This window comes from Nerophis lumbriciformis, linkage group LG21 (genome assembly GCF_033978685.3).
Source record: "Nerophis lumbriciformis linkage group LG21, RoL_Nlum_v2.1, whole genome shotgun sequence".
Taxonomy (NCBI): domain Eukaryota; kingdom Metazoa; phylum Chordata; class Actinopteri; order Syngnathiformes; family Syngnathidae; genus Nerophis; species Nerophis lumbriciformis.
The window spans coordinates 10,127,506-10,145,000 of record NC_084568.2 but is presented as its reverse complement, the minus strand read 5'-3'; the positions used below and the strand labels follow the sequence as shown (position 1 = coordinate 10,145,000).

The 17,495-nt window shown below is 38.4% G+C and overlaps 2 protein-coding genes across 3 annotated transcripts in view; both read right to left on the bottom strand.

Moving 5' to 3' along the window:
• otud7b (OTU deubiquitinase 7B) overlaps positions 1-3,566 on the bottom strand; it is a 94,732-nt gene extending 91,166 nt beyond the window's left edge. For both annotated transcript variants that reach the window (XM_061983110.1, XM_072915542.1), the window contains exon 1: positions 3,421-3,566. The gene's annotated coding sequence lies outside the window, so the exon portion shown is untranslated. The remainder of the gene's footprint in view (positions 1-3,420) is intronic.
• Positions 3,567-3,878: 312 nt separating this feature from the next.
• Positions 3,879-16,754, bottom strand: rbm8a (RNA binding motif protein 8A). Its single transcript, XM_061983445.2, has 6 exons — positions 16,614-16,754; positions 16,129-16,188; positions 13,221-13,298; positions 13,001-13,137; positions 5,109-5,245; positions 3,879-4,186 (listed from the first exon to the last, which is right to left on the bottom strand). The coding sequence occupies exons 1-6, from the start codon at positions 16,672-16,674 to the stop codon at positions 4,138-4,140; spliced, it is 522 nt and encodes a 173-aa protein (XP_061839429.1). The 5' UTR covers positions 16,675-16,754; the 3' UTR covers positions 3,879-4,137.
• Positions 16,755-17,495: the final 741 nt, after the last annotated feature.

Here is a 17,495-nt window from a genome sequence, read left to right as displayed (position 1 = left end):
CCAACATTTGATGTCCGGCCTTAGGTAGTTGAATAGCCCTGGCATACACAGACTTTTTGTTTGGTTTGGTAGAGCCTTAAAAACAGCAAATTGTATCGAGGGAATCTTTGACTGCAAGTTTGCACTGACTTATACGCAGAATAACAACACTGGCAAAGGAATAAGTTGGCGTTGTGTTCTAATAATGGCAGCATTGGTAACGAATATTTTTGGACAAATGAGGATTCACAACCTTATCTTTTCGAAGCTGAATATACGGAGGATAAACTACTGCTTTAGGAAGCCAGCACGAAGGAAGAGTGAGACATTGTAGCAGACGGAAGCTGATAGAGTGAGGTGAAAGCGACGGCTCTATAAAGGTGGAATTTGAAGCCATGCTATTTTGACATAAATGAAGTGCTTACCCACATAAACCGGGAAAAACGTCCCTGGCCAGTTTAATTTCTATATACGTAAACATCTGCAGTTTATTGTGCGAATGTATTAAAACGAAACATTCTATTTTATTTATGTAAAATACACAATGGACACTATTGATTGTACAAACGAAAACTGAAAGTATATTATGTACAGCATCTGATTGATTTGACTTATTTGTGATTGTTTTTAATGGTGATTATATTTTCTGACTTTAATTTGAAATGATTTGCCCTTTCAATTTTCTGTAAAGCTCTTTGAATTGCCTGAAGTACGAATTGTGCTGTTATGAATAAATTTGCCCTGCCATGCCTGCTGATGTAAAATACACATTGGGCATTATACTTTTGTAATGTTTATATTTTCAGTCATACAAACCTAAATGAAGGAAGACGTGTAAAGAAATGAAACTGAGGAAGGAAAGAAGGAACATCAACACTTGAGATGTCCGATAATATCGGGCTGCCGACATTATCGGCCAATAAATGATTTAAAATGTAATATCGGAAATTATCGGTATCGGTTTCAAAAAGTAAAATGTATGACTTTTTAAAACGCCGCTGTATGGAGTGGTACACGGACGTAGGGAGAAGTACAGAGCGCCAATAAAACTTAAAGGCACTGCCTTTGCGTGCCGGCCCAATCACATAATATCTACGGCTTTTCACACACACACTAGTGAATGCAATTCATACTTGGTCAACAGCCATACAGGTCACACTGAGGGTGGCCGTATAAACAACTTTAACACTGTTCCAAATATGCGCCACACTGTGAACCCACACCAAACAAGAATGACAAACACATTTCGGGAGAACATCTGCACCGTAACACAACATAAACACAAAAGAACAAATACCCGGAACCCCTTGCAGCACTAACTCTTCCAAGACGCTACAATATACACCCCCCGCTACCCCCGAACCCCACCCACCTCATGCTCTCTCAGGGAAAGCATGTCCCAAATTCCAAGCTGCTGTTTTGAAGCATGTTAAAAAAAAACAATGCACTTTGTGACTTCAATAATAAATATGGCAGTGCCATGTTGGCATTTTTATTCCATAACTTGAGTTGAATTATTTTGGAAAACCTTGTTACATTGTTTAATGCATCCAGCGCGGCATCACAACAAAATTAGGCATAATAATGTGTTAATTCCACGACTGTATATATCGGTATGGGTTGATGGACCGCTCGTCCATCGAGAGCCTGCTGACCTACTGTATTACGGTATGGTACGGCAGCTGCACTGCAGCAGACAGGGAGAGGCTGCAAAGAGTGGTCAAGACGGCTCAGAAGATCATCGGCCGCCCTCTCCCCTCTCTGACGGACATCTACACCTCCCGCTGCCTCAACAGAGCCAGTGCCATCATCAAGGACAGCACCCACCCTGGCTCTGACCTGTTCCACCTGCTGCCCTCTGGGAAGCGCTACAGGTGCATTAAAACCAAAACAAACAGGCTAAAGAACAGCTTCTTCCCCAGGGCCATAACCATCCTGAACGGACTGCCCCATTGTCCCTCATAACTGCCTTCTCTTCGGTGCAATAACCCATTCCACCAACCACCCTGTTTTTGTTTTGTTTTTTCATGTATATATTCATTTCACACCATATTCATTGCACTTCTACATTTTTTATATTTCTATATATTTGCACATTGTTTTTCTAGCATGCACACATCGCACTGTATGGAATGGCCTCAATCTCGTTACCTTGCGTAATGACAATAAAGCTGATTCTGATATCGGAATCGGTAATTAAGAGTTGGACAATATCGGAATATCGGCAAATAAGCCATTATCGGACATCTCTAATCAATACTCCAAACTTCTGGAGCTTCTGTTTCTTCCTGCTGTTAACAGTCTAGCCGCACACACTGGAAACGAGTTACGAGGGCAGTATAATTTATTTATTTACAGCGCAGTGTGAAAGCCGATGTGTTTACTTTTCAATAATGTAAGAAATATAGCCCGCGGACGAACTTTCTGAGGAAACATCCAACATTTGAGGTCCGGCCTTAGGTAGTTGAATAGCCCTGGCATACACAATCTTTGACTAGTGTTTTTTGTTTGGTTTGGTAGAGCCTTAAAAACAGCAAATAGTATCGAGAGAATCTTCGACTGCAACTTTGCACTGACTTATACGCAGAATAACAACACTGGCAAAGGAATACGTTGGCGTTAAGAACATTGATTGATTGATTGAGACTTTTATTAGTAGATTGCACAGTACAGTACATATTCCGTACAATTGACCACTAAATTGTAACACCCGAATAAGTTTTTCAACTTGTTTAGGTATCAATTCATGGTAATTGAACCACAGAACAATGACCTGAAATATTTTGTGGATATTATCTTCCATGTTATTTTAGCAACATGCCAGTTTGTGGGCTTACTTCCCAACGTGTGGTGTCTGAGACACTCCTGGCCAACAAACGCGAGTATAAATAATTCAAAAGTGTAACGCGGCCCTGCACGGACACGAGATGCACTTTTTTTTTTTTTTTGTCTTCTTCGGACTTCACCTCGCAAATCCAGACCATCGGGTCTATTGATGACTTTCATATTGCTGCATAAGCACACACGTGATTACTTTCATATTCCATAAGCACACAGGCATGCTCGCACGTGCTGCGTTTGTGACAGGTGACGTCATAGTTTCAGGCGTTAAAAATGAGAGAATTATAAGTGTAAACAGCAACAACCAGCAGCTTTGTATACAATATATTAAATGTTAGATATTAGAAAAATGTATGCTTACATAAACGGAGGAGGGGGGGGGTGTACATGTGGCCGTAGCTACGAGTGTATCAACTTTACAAACACGTCATAAGATGTGAGTTCTTGTAAAAAAAAAAAAAAAAAAAGACAAACATTATCGATTGTTTTGTTAAGATCGATCATGGTTGATTCGGTGAGCAAGTGGCTACTTGGAGCTAATCAGCGGCTAATGTTAGCCGTTAGCTTAAAGGTTGAGAAAGCCTCAAAGTGCCTTCTTACCTTCGGCGACGTGTTCATCCTCGCACAGGCTACTTCTTCCAGTCAAGTACGCACTCGGCGGGACGTCAGGGGGCTTCCGAGAGAGGACAAATATCAACTTCAGAGCATCTTGGCGTGTGAAAGCGAGCGTACTATCCCCGAGCCGGACCAGCAGCGACAAAGTAATTTCACTTACAACAACAACGTCAACCCAACGCGTTGGGCCCGCCCAGTCGGGAGATTCGGCCAATCAGAAGAGGCAACATTTTCCGATGACGCGATTTCCGACCATTCGTGAATGGATGTAGATGTGATTGATGGCTCGCCCGGCCAATAAGAAGGTCCGAGTGAAATCCACAGCAGCTGATTGGTTAGCATCAAAAAAGGGGCCAAGAGGATGTTTTTCTGCCTTCAGCCTATGACCGCATTAGAGGCTCAGACTGACAGACAGGTGCTCGCACTTGTCACAATGATGCAAGTCCATTTTCAAAAAGTTTAATATTGCCCAAGTCATATAAAACAAAGACAGTTGTGTACAACAAAACACATTTAAAAGATCAAATAAAAAAAACCAAGGAAACAAAAAAGTCTCAACATTTTTGATTCTACAGCAGCTTCAGCAAAGTACAACAATGGCTGATGCTTACTTTTTAAGCCAAACTTTACTTCCGACTAGCTGTCAAATAGAAATGTTGTTCAAATGGAAAAAAACAACAAATAATCTTTAGGAAGATGGTGTCAGCGTCGTCGCCTGTCAGGGCTTCTGCTGCGTCGACGTCCACCCGTCCTACAAAACAAACATTTACAGTTATTGTAACTATTTAAGTGCTATTAACAATGCCATAAGAGTGCAATGCATTTTCATAACATGGTCACTAATGCCTAGTTTCTCTTACTATATTCTTATCTTATTGTTATATTTTCTATTTTATTTCCATTTATACCCCCATTATTTACTTTTTAAATTTGATCTCAATTCTGTACACTGCTACTGGAATTTTAATTTTCCTGACTGAACTCTCCTGAAGGAATCAATCAAGTAATACCGTATTTTCCAGACTATAAGTCGCAGTTTTTTTTTCATAGTCTGCGACTTATACTCAGGAGCGAATTGTGTGTGAAATTATTAACACATTACCGTAAAATATCAAATAATTTTATTTAGCTCATTCACGTAAGAGACTAGACGTATAAGATTTCATGGGATTTAGCGATTAGGAGTGACAGATTGTTTGGTAAACGTATAGCATGTTCTATATGTTATAGTTATTTGAATGACTCTTACCATAATATGTTACGTTAACATACCAGGCACTTTCTCAGTTGGTTATTTATGCATCATATAACGTACACTTATTCAGCCTGTTCACTATTTTTTTTTAATTTTAAATTGCCTTTCAAATGTCTATTCTTGGTGTTGGGTCTTATCAAATAAATTTCCCCAAAAAATGCGACTTATACTCCAGTGTGACTTATATATGTTTTTTTCCTTCATTATGCATTTTCGGCCGGTGCGACTTTTGCTCCGGAGCGACTTATAGTCCGAAAAATACGGTATCTATCTATTTATTTTCTACGCCTGTCCTTGTGACCTGAATTGGCCAAATAAACATAGCAATAAACAATGTTTTGTCTCTAACGTACATAACATGGCTGTTTTAGATTGGAAGGAGAAAAGTGGAGCTGTGAGCTGGTACTCGCGTCCTCACCTTCTCTTGTGTTTGGGTGGCCCCCGGACAAAGCTCCAATCAACGCTGATAGGCTGGCCCATCATATCCTGGCCGTTGAGACCCTCCATGGCGGCCTGGGCCTCTTTGTAGGTCTCGTACTCCACCAGCGTGTAACCCTGGGGGCGGTAAATGGTGTAAGTGTTGAAACAACAGTCAATATGGTCAATAGTAGTCACGTGGTTAACAGTGTTGGATATAAAAGTTGTATTTTTGCAGGAGGTAGTCTGTATTTCGGCTTGCTTGGCTACTGCTGCCACCTTGTGGCCAGTAAGCAGGAGGACGTGCTTTTATAAAGGTCACGTGCAGTGCACCAGAGAAGCATTATGGTCTGTAGAACCATCAGGAGGATTAAAGTGACCACTTTGATGGTTGTTGAGTAGTGAGCTGCTGATTGGCTGAAAGTTTGACAACAGATGGAGAGGATCATTTTTGTCCATTCCATTCCCACTTTCATTTTTATTTTATTCATTAAATATCAAACAACAATTCAAAATACATTGTGAGTGAAAAGGAGCAGAAGGAATTAGAGAGACAATTAGTTGTTGGACACTATTAAGGTAATATTTCTATTTCATAACAAAAAACAACAATAAATAAAAACGATACTGAAAATCATTTATTTACATCATCACAATGTTTACATTCTTTTTAATAAGAGAAGTGATTATCATTGTTTTGTTCCACTGCTTGTGGAAACTGTTTGTCTCAAACTAACACTTAACATGAAATGGCTCTTTTTATTGTCACTATTCTATATCTCAATTGAATAAAAATCTCTCCTCCTTTTACATTATATTTAACAAATCTGTGTGGTAGAATTTAAACACGATGTTTAGGATATTATACTCCACCAATTCATTATAATTCTAACAGTTTAACAGTCTGAATGTTAGGTTTGTGGGTTCCCCGTTTGCATTTAGACTAATAACTTACAGCTCCCTTCTATAAATGACTGCACTTAAATATGTTGTACTTATACAAACTACCACACACTTAAATACAAAATGTTAGATATGATTTTAATATGTTTTATATAAACTACCGCACACTTCAATACAATATGTTAGATATGATTTTAATAAATGATAAATGGGTTATACCGTATTTTCCGCACTATAAGGCGCACCTAAAAACCACAAATGTTCTCAAAAGCTGACAGTGCGCCTTATAACCCGGTGCGCTTTATATATGGATTAATATTAAGATTAATTTTCATAAAGTTTCGGTCTCGCAACTACGGTAAACAGCCGCCATCTTTTTTCCCCGTAGAAGAGGAAGTGCTTCTTCTTCTATGCAAGCAACCGCCAAGGTAAGCACCCGCCCCCATAGAACAGGAAGCGCTTCTTCTTCTACTGTAAGCAACCACCCGCCCGCGTAGAAGAAGAAGAAGCGCGCGGATATTACGTTTCATTTCCTTTGTGTGTTTACATCTGTAAAGACCACAAAATGGCTCCTACTAAGCGACAGGGATCCGGTTCATGAAAAGACGCAATCTCTCCATCCGCACACGGACTACTATTTCACAGCAACTGCCTAAAGACTTTCAAGAAAAGCTGGCTACTTTCCGTGCATATTGTAAAAACAAGATAGCTGAAAAAAAGATCCGGCCAGAGAACATTATCAACATGGACGAGGTTCCACTGACTTTTGATATTCCTGTGAACCGCACTGTGGATACAACGGGAGCACGTACGGTGAATATTCGCACCACAGGGAATGAGAAGTCATCCTTCACTGTGGTTCTAGCTTGCCATGCTAATGGCCAGAAACTTCCACCCATGGTGATATTCAAAAGGAAGACCTTGCCAAAAGAGACCTTTCCAGCCGGCGTCATCATAAAAGCTAACTCGAAGGGATGGATGAAGAAAAGATGAGCGAGTGGTTAAGGTAAGTTTACGCGAAGAGGCCGGGTGGCTTTTTTCACGCAGCTCCGTCCATGTTGATATACGACTCCGTGCGCGCCCACATCACGCTGGTTTTTAATATATTATTAAAGTTTGACTGACCTATCTGACTGTTTTTTTGACATTCCTTTAGCGCAGTTAGATGCGGCTTATAACGGGGCGTCTTATAGGTGGACAAAGTTTTGAAATATGCCGTTCATTGAAGGCGCGGCTTATAACCCAGGGCGCCTTATGGTGCGGAAAATACGGTACTTGTATAGCGCTTTTCTACCTTCAAGGTACTCAAAGCGCTTTGACACTATTTCCACATTCACCCATTCACACACACATTCACACACTGATGGCGGGAGCTGCCATGCAAGGCGCGAACCAGCAGCCATCAGGAGCAAGAGGTGAAGTGTCTTGCCCAAGGACACAACGGACGTGACTAGGATGGTAGAAGGTGGGGATGTGATATAATGTGTTGTACCGGTACATAAAGGTAGAAGGTGGGGATGTGATATAATGTGTTGTACCGGTACATAAACTACCACACACTTCAATACAAAATGTTAGATATGAGTTTAATATGTTTTACATAAACTACCACACACTTCAATACAATGTTAGATATGATTTTAAAATGTTTTACATAAACTACCACACACTTCAATACAATGTTAGATATGATCTAAACATGTTTTACATAAACTACAACACTTCAATACAGTATGTTCGATATGGAACAATCAGTGATATATATGAAATATAGAATGCTTTTTGATTTAGCAATTCATTAACTTTGTGTAACACAGCAATAGTTTTAAAAATGTTTACCTTTACATAATTTACAAGTTATTAGCAGAAAGAAAAATCAATCATAACAGCCAAAAATGTATTTTGTTATTTGACTATTAACTCTTTGGACATGTAATAAGGCATCCACACTTTTCCTACTACAAAAAAAATATCATCAACTTACTATATTTTGTGGACTATAAGTGTACACTTAAAAATAATTACACCTTATATAACCTTGTGCGCCTAATGTACACATTAATTCTGGTTGTGCTTATTGACTTGGAAGCAATTTTATTTGGTACAAGATGTAAAGATAAGTGTGACTGGCAGTCACAGTCACAAGAGATACGTGTGGACTGCAGGTTGATGCTAGCAAGCAAGCCCAAAACTTGATGTTTAGTGTCCAATCAGCGTTGTGCCTCGTGCCCTTACACAGCTGGGAGTGCAGCCCAGAAGAATAAAATAAAAAACATATGGCTAACACTAGTATACAGGTAAAAGCCAGTAAATTAGAATATTTTGAAAAACTTGATTTATTTCAGTAATTGCATTCAAAAGGTGTAACTTGTACATTATATTTATTCATTGCACACAGACTGATGCATTCAAATGTTTATTTCATTTAATTTTGATGATTTGAAGTGGCAACAAATGAAAATCCAAAATTCCGTGTGTCACAAAATTAGAATATTACTTAAGGCTAATACAAAAAAGGGATTTTTAGAAATGTTGGCCAACTGAAAAGTATGAAAATGAAAAATATGAGCATGTACAATACTCAATACTTGGTTGGAGCTCCTTTTGCCTCAATTACTGCGTTAATGCGGCGTGGCATGGAGTCGATGAGTTTCTGGCACTGCTCAGGTGTTATGAGAGCCCAGGTTGCTCTGATAGTGGCCTTCAACTCTTCTGCGTTTTTGGGTCTGGCATTCTGCATCTTCCTTTTCACAATACCCCACAGATTTTCTATGGGGCTAAGGTCAGGGGAGTTGGCGGGCCAATTTAGAACAGAAATACCATGGTCCGTAAACCAGGCAGGGGTAGATTTTGCGCTGTGTGCAGGCGCCAAGTCCTGTTGGAACTTGAAATCTCCATCTCCATAGAGCAGGTCAGCAGCAGGAAGCATGAAGTGCTCTAAAACTTGCTGGTAGACGGCTGCGTTGACCCTGGATCTCAGGAAACAGAGTGGACCGACACCAGCAGATGACATGGCACCCCAAACCATCACTGATGGTGGAAACTTTACACTAGACTCTGTTTCCTGAGATCCAGGGTCAACGCAGCCGTCTACCAGCAAGTTTTAGAGCACTTCATGCTTCCTGCTGCTGACCTGCTCTATGGAGATGGAGATTTCAAGTTACAACAGGACTTGGCGCCTGCACACAGGGCAAAATCTACCCCTGCCTGGTTTACGGACCATGGTATTTATGTTCTAAATTGGCCCGCCAACTCCCCTGACCTTAGCCCCATAGAAAATCTGTGGGGTATTGTGAAAAGGAAGATGCAGAATGCCAGACCCAAAAACGCAGAAGGGTTGAAGGCCACTATCAGAGCAACCTGGGCTCTCATAACACCTGAGCAGTGCCAGAAACTCATCGACTCCATGCCACGCCGCATTAACGCAGTAATTGAGGCAAAAGGAGCTCCAACCAAGTATTGAGTATTGTACATGCTCATATTTTTCATTTTCATACTTTTCAGTTGGCCAACATTTCTAAAAATCCCTTTTTTGTATTAGCCTTAAGTAATATTCTAATTTTGTGACACACGGAATTTTGGATTTTCATTTGTTGCCACTTCAAATCATCAAAATTAAATGAAATAAACATTTGAATGCATCAGTCTGTGTGCAATGAATAAATATAATGTACAAGTTACACCTTTTGAATGCAATTACTGAAATAAATCAAGTTTTTCTAAATATTCTAATTTACTGGCTTTTACCTGTAGAAGTTGAAACACAACACTTAGAAGCAGCAACTTTAGTAACAGACTTGATTTTCACTATCTGCTGCAACTCTAATCTTGCCCTCAATGCGGACTCGCAGGCAGGCACAGAATGTTTTTGTGACTGTATTGGTCCTGACTGGGAGAATAAACATGCCTACTCATATAGTCAGAAAAAAATTAATAAATGTATATCTAAAATTCTTTAAATCAAATTTTGTTTGTGTTTGCAAAGATTAAACTCCTCTGATATAACACGTTTAAAAAATAACTCTGCACACACTTTGTTCAAAGCATTTTTGAGTTTGTGGATAAAAAACATTTTGTTCCTGAAACAATCATTAAACGTGTTTTAAGTGTAGATACACATTATTTTACAGTACCTCAAATTCAAACTGCATTTTAATATAATTGTATTCAATATGGATGGATGTATTCAATATATGCTACAATGTGAGTCACCGCTTTTTTGCCAAAGCACTGGTGAGAAGCACTGATAAATACATTACCGGTAATTAAAAAAAATACAAATAATTTACCATTTGAAAGTGTTTAGTACATGTTAACTTGAAGTAAAAGTATTTTAGTATTCAGTACGCCACTGATTCTTTTTGTTTACTGCAGAATGTGCTTTTTGATGACAAGCAAAATAAAATAATTTTGAGAGGAAAAAAAGTTGTATTTACTCCCAACTAAACGTACTGAAAAAGAAGCAAAAGTGTGGTCCTAACACCAGGTACGGACCGTAGCGTGGATTACCTGTACTGTTGCACCTCTAGTAAACAGTTATATATATATGAACACAATGACAGTTATATATAACCTCCATCAAACATGGCGGAAATGTCTGTTACAGGATACTGCAGTAGTAAACAGTATGGATGCAATGGTAATCGCTATATAATCCTGCAAAGGATAATCCATCTTTAATGTAAAATAAATTGTGATAGTGATCAGATATGAAAAAATTGTGATTTTTTTTTGGTGCCATTTTGGCCAGCCCTACGTATATGCGAAGGTAAGTTTAATATGTACGGCACCGCTGGCCTCGCATGCCTTTGTCTGCAGTAGTTTAACGTAAACCACAAGCGAGCGTCATTGTTAATTGCGGTTCATGATCAAAATATTGAACTTGTATATCATGGAAGAAACCCATTGACAACATTTCATATTATAGCAAGTTTATCCTAAAAAAGTAAATAAAAACAGATTTAATCATCAACTTCATGTATTATTTTAACAAATTTTTATCTCAGTGGTTCATATTAATAACAATTTTAACTACAGTGGTCCATCGCCACAAACACTTTAAGGTTTGCAGCTTTACTCATAACAGTTTGTGGGTTTTTTTAAAGCATATTCTACATAGTTTGCCTTAAATTAAGAATATTTGTACATAAATATGGATGAATAAATAAAATAAGAATACTTATGTTGGCCACTAAATGAGAACAAACCAATAAGAAGGTGCTGTTCAGTGTCGTGGCTACTGATTGGCTCAGCCTTATGCAGCATGACTACCATTGGAGTGTAAAAGTGGCTATGTGGGTGTTATTTCATGTTTGGAGGCCTCTAACAATATTAATCATTTAAAAAAAGTTAGAAACTGATTTGATTATGCGTTGGTTATGAAAATATCACACACACACTCACACTCCTGACCTAGAGTATGTATAAATGATAGGAATTGCTGTACTACAATGTGTATAAATCAGGGGTCACCAACACAGTGCCCTATTTTTTTAAATTTTATTTATTTACTAGCAAGCTGGTCTCGCTTTGCTCGACATTTTTAACTCTAAGAGAGACAAAACTCAAATAGAATTTGAAAATTCAAGAAAATATTTTAAAGACTTGGTCTTCACTTGTTTAAATAAAATCATTTATTTTTTTACTTTGTTTCTTTATAACTCGCCCGTAAGGACCAGATGAGTCGCCCGCTGACCTGTTCTAAAATAGCTCAAATAGCAGCACTTACCAGTGAGCTGCCTCTATTTTTTTTAAATTGTATTTATTTACTAGCAAGCTGGTCTCGCTTTGCTCGACATTTTTAACTCTAAGAGAGACAAAACTCAAATAGAATTTGAAAATTCAAGAAAATATTTTAAAGACTTGGTCTTCACTTGTTTAAATAAAATCATTTATTTTTTTACTTTGTTTCTTTATAACTTTCAGAAAGACAATTTTAGAGAAAAAATACAACCTTAAAAATGATTTTAGGATTTTTAAACACATATTCCTTTTTACCTTTTAAATTCATTCCTCTTCTTTCCTGACAATTTAAATCAATGTTCAAGTAAATTTATTTTTTTTATTGTAAAGAATAATAAATACATTTTAATTTAATTCTTCATTTTAGCTTCTGTTTTTCCGACAAAGAATATTTGTGAAATATTTCTTCAAACTTATTATGATTAAAATTCAAAAAAATTATTCTGGCAAATCTAGAAAATCTGTAGAATCAAATTATAAATCTTATTTCGAAGTCTTTTGAATTTCTTTTAAAATTTTTGTTCTGGAAAATCTAGAAGAAATAATTATTTGTCTTTGTTAGAAATATAGCTTGGTCCAATTTGTTATATATTCTAACAAAGTGCAGATTGGATTTTAACCTATTTAAAACATGTCATCAAAATTCTAAAATTAATCTTAATCAGGAAAAATTACTAATGATGTTCCATAAATTCTTTTTTTAATTTTTTCAAAAAGATTCGAATTAGCTAGTTTTTCTCTTCTTTTTTTCGGTTGAATTTGGAATTTTAAAGAGTCGAAATTGAAGATAAACTGTTTCAAAATTTAATTTTCATTTTTTTCGTGTTTTCTCCTCTTTTAAACCGTTCAATTAAGTGTTTTTTGTGCACCTAGAGAAAATATAAAAATAAAGTGTTGCATATTGATATTTATCTGTTTCTATATATATTTATTGTGAGAAATAATTAAGATGATCGGTGTTTCCTCAAAGATAAATATAATTAATTATTAGTAATAACACAGAGTTAAAGGTAAATTGAGCAAATTGGCTATTTCTGGCAATTTATTTAAGTGTGTATCAAACTGGGAGCCCTTTGCATTAATCAGTACCCAAGAAGTAGCTCTTGGTTTCAAAAAGGTTGGTGACCCCTGATATAAATGGTACTTTAGTACAACATTTCAACATGATAGGAAGATACTGACATGTTGGATGTAGGATACCAGTGAAATTGAGGTTGAAGGTAAACATCATGCTTCTTCCGGTCTCACCTTGAGGTATCCCGTTCTGCGATCCAAGTTGAGGTGCAGGTTCTTAATCTCTCCAAACTCAGAGAACTTGTCGTGGATGTCTTCTTCTGTGGCCTCTTCATGCACGCCCGTCACAAACAGGATCCAGCCCTCCACAGCTACAGGATCAAAAGGTCATGCATCAATGCCATGGCAACAACATATTACTGATGATGATGTTCATGTCAGCGTCAGTGCTTACATCTCTGGGGGCCTGGTTCATCTCCATCTTGCTCCACAGTGTCATAGTCCTCCTTCATTCGCGATCTAGCACCTTCATCTAAAAAAACAAGCGTAGTAAATATGTACAGATGGTCTTTTGTTTACTCCCCTAATTTTATTCATAGTGTACGATAAGAAAAAACATTTCTTCTGCGCACAATCACAAGCGTTATTGCGGTACAAATAGCCATAAAAATAACCCCAGGTTACACGTTATTTATTAATTGCTTATAGAATGTTACAAAAATATCTCTGCCATGCCTCTGTGGTTTGATTTTAAATTTCCGGGACTTATGGGGATGTGAAATCCACAAAAACAGGTGCCAACAGGTAAGAAAAGTTGGCATATTAGAGCCCCTTGCTGCCATCATGGAGGATAAATTGGAATCGTTGAACATGTAAACACATTAACTAAACAGCATAGTGGTCTCTTTGTTGTAACTTCCTCCTGCCAATACACAAAGTGTGCAAGACAACCACAGGAATACAAAGTAAGGAGTTGTTCCCTCTTTTTTTTTTTAAATGTATTATCGTTTCATTTCATTATAGTACAGTGGTTCTTAACCTGGGTTTGATCGAACCCTAGGGGTTCGGTGAGTCGGCCTCAGGGGTTCGGCGGAGCATCTGCCGCGGAGGTCAAGACAAACCCGACTCATCGTGTAAATAAATCTTCGGCGTATTACGGATACCCCCGAACAATGTTCCCCCCAATTTTCCATGTGATTTGCAGGTGTGTAATTTGTTGTGAGTTTATGCAGTGTGTTGGTTTTGTTCATTGAACAAGGTGATGTTCATGCACGGTTCATTTTGTGCACCGGTAAAAACACCATATAACTTTGTCTTGAATTGAAAAAAAAAACCATTTTATTTTTCACTAAAGGGTTTGGTGAATGCGCATATGAAACCGGTGGGGTTCGGTACATCCAACAAGGTTAAGAACCACTGCCTTAAGCCATGTCAGTGACATGGCTTAAGGCAGTGGTTCTCAAACTTTTTTTGTCATCCCCCACTTTGGACAAGGGGGAGTTTTCAAGCCCCACCTGCCCCCATCGCCCCAACAGAGCGCTAATGCCAAGCTTTAACATTTTCAAATTTATTGAACATCAAGTTGTATACATTCGAACTCAATAACATAAAATAACATTAAGTTCAATAATAAATAAAATAACTGTGCAGCTGTGGTATAACTTGCATCAAGTTCAATAGAAAATAAAATAACTTCCATCAAGTTCAATAATAAATAAAACAAAAGTGTTATAACTTGCATCAAGTTCAATAATAAATCAAAAAAGTGTTATAACTTGCATCACGTTCAATAATAAATAAAAAAAACTGTTATAACTTGTATCAAGTTCAATAATAAATCCAAAAGTGTTATAACTTGCATCACGTTCAGTAATAAATCAAAAAAAGTGTTATAACTTGCATCAAGTTCAATAATAAATCAAATAAAAGTGTTATAACTTGCATCAAGTTCAATAATCAAAAAAAGTGTTATAACTTGCATCAAGTTCAATAATAAAAAAAAGTGTTATAACTTGCATCACGTTCAATAATAAATCAAAAAAAGTGTTATAACTTGCATCAAGTTCAATAATAAATCAAAAAAAGTGTTATAACTTGCATCAAGTTCAATAATAAATCAAAAAAAGTGTTATAACTTGCATCAAGTTCAATAATAAATCAAAAAAAGTGTTATAACTTGCATCAAGTTCAATAATAAATCCAATAACTTGCATCAAGTTCAATAATAAATCAAAAAAAGTGTTATAACTTGCATCAAGTTCAATAATAAATCAAAAAAAGTGTTATAACTTGCATCAAGTTCAATAATAAATCAAAAAAAGTGTTATAACTTGCATCAAGTTCAATAATAAATCAAAAAAAGTGTTATAACTTGCATCAAGTTCAATAATAAATCAAATAACTTGCATCAAGTTCAATAATAAATCAAATAACTTGCATCAAGTTCAATAATAAATACAATAAAAGTGCCACTTTGCAATCTTTGCAAAAAAAAAAGGAGGAGCTATGCATTTGGCAAGACAGGGCAAGTGACAGCACTTTCCCCCAGGAGAGCCACCTTGCTGCACTGTGAAACAGCACGGCTGTATGATCAGCTCCCATTTCCTCACACAGTGCAGAGAACAGTCGCGCTTTCAGTGGTCGTGTTTTGATCAAATTTACCGCGCTCACAACATGTTAAAACCTCATTGAGTTCGGGGCTGAGCTGCCTTGACGCGAGTGCTTCCCGGTGAATGACACAGTGCGTGCCCGTCAGATTTTTGTTTCTCTGCAGGCGCTGGCTCTGGCTCGACGACCTTTGAGGTGTGAGTCACAAATGTATATATTTGTGTAATTGTGATCCACACATTAGCCTGCTACCCATCCGCTCAAAAGTTTGTTCCGCTTAGCCCCGCCCCCATTAGTTACTGTTGCTATGTCTGTCAAATTTTCGCTCCTACCGAGAAATATAAAGCCTACAGTAAAAATAAGTACCGGTAATTTCCATTTATTTATATAGCGGATTTCACAGACAGAATCACAAAGTGATTTACAGTGTGTATAGAAAATGAAAGCATAGTAAAAAAAATAATCTAAAAATATAATAATTAAAAAAAAATTTTTAAGTGAAATTTCCTCCCGTTCCTCGCGCCCCACCTGTCATGTCTCTATTCCCCACCAGTGGGGCGTGCCCCACACTTTGAGAAACGCTGGCTTAAGGGCATGTCACCAATACCTCACATTATTATCAAATTTGGAAGATGTGTATAAATAGCATCTTAAGATAACTTGTTACCTCGGATGACTAGTATAGCAGTTGTGGGTTGTTTACATTTAACAAATAGTTTTAATTTATAAACGAACACATCAATACGGTTACTCACCAGCACCAAAGCCGCGTCCTTTCCTCTTCTTGGCTTTCTCCTTCAACTTATGGATGCTTTCTGCGGGTGTAAAACAAAAACAAGTAAGATATTTTACTATGCAAATAGTCTTGCAGTATCCAGTGTTGATCTCATTCAAACACACTTTATGCGTTAGCTTAGCATCACCACAGTAGCACTTTTAGCAAACTTGCAATGGCAAACTGTATGGAATTGTAGTTAAGACGACTCGTGTGAATTGAACGGTTCATGTTAAAAGGGATAATGAATACATGATGTTAATGTAAACAAGAAAGTCAACAGCACCCGGACGCGTTGTTAGCCTGTTAGCATGGCTAGGGCCTGCAATCCCGCACCAGCCTGCGCGACCCCCTTTCCTACTTGGCCAATTAGCTCGGTTACTCCCCCAATATTTCCATAACGTTTAGTAATCAAACTAAACCACTATCTAGCTGCAGTGACCAACACACAAAGGTTCCCATTACCATCCTCATCCATTGGGAAGTCCTCGCCTCCCGCTTCGTGAAGTTCCAAGACGTCCGCCATGTTGTCTGTCGTGCGTGAGAGTGAGCGCGACTTCGCGTGTAACCAAAGTGACGTAATGACGCACGCACAATCAGGAAGTGGCGTCCGTTGCCAGATGGCGTAACGGACGTATCTATAACAGTGTTTTTCAACCTTTTTTGAGGCAAGGCACATTTTTTTCATAAAAAAAAATCCGGAGACACACCACCAGCAGAAAACGTTAAAAAATGAAACTCCACCAGGTCGTCGAGCCTTATTTTGAGTTTGTTAGTGTTTTCCTGTGTGTAGTGTAGAGATGCGCGGTTTGCGGGCACAACCGCGGAGTCCGCGGATTATCCGCGGATCGGGCGGATGAAATTTAAAAAAATTAGATTTTATCCGCGGGTCGGGTCAGGCGGTTGAAAAAAATAAAAAATAGATTTTAAATAGATTCAGGCGGGTGGCAGTTAAACCAATTCGGAAATATATATACATAGTTAAATGTTGTTACCCACATACGAAAAACGAGCAGGCACCTGCTGCATATGCCACAACAGAAGAAAAAAAAAAGAAGAGATGGACACTTTTACGGAGCGGAGAAGGGACGCCTCGCCGGGGTCCGGGACCGAGGCCCCTTCCCCCGAGAGGGCCCCACTGGGAGCCGTAGCTGAGGCGATCCGCGAGAAGGGCCCGACGCACGTCCAGGGTCACCACCGCAACGACACCCCGCCTCGTCCGCCTTCGCCGCGGCCGGCATCACGCGCAGCAGGTAAGCAGCTTACCTGCCCGCCACCCCCGTGGCCGGGGGCTCGTAACAGGGATCACTCCGCGCGCTCCGCCCGCGCAGCTTACCTGCCCGCCAC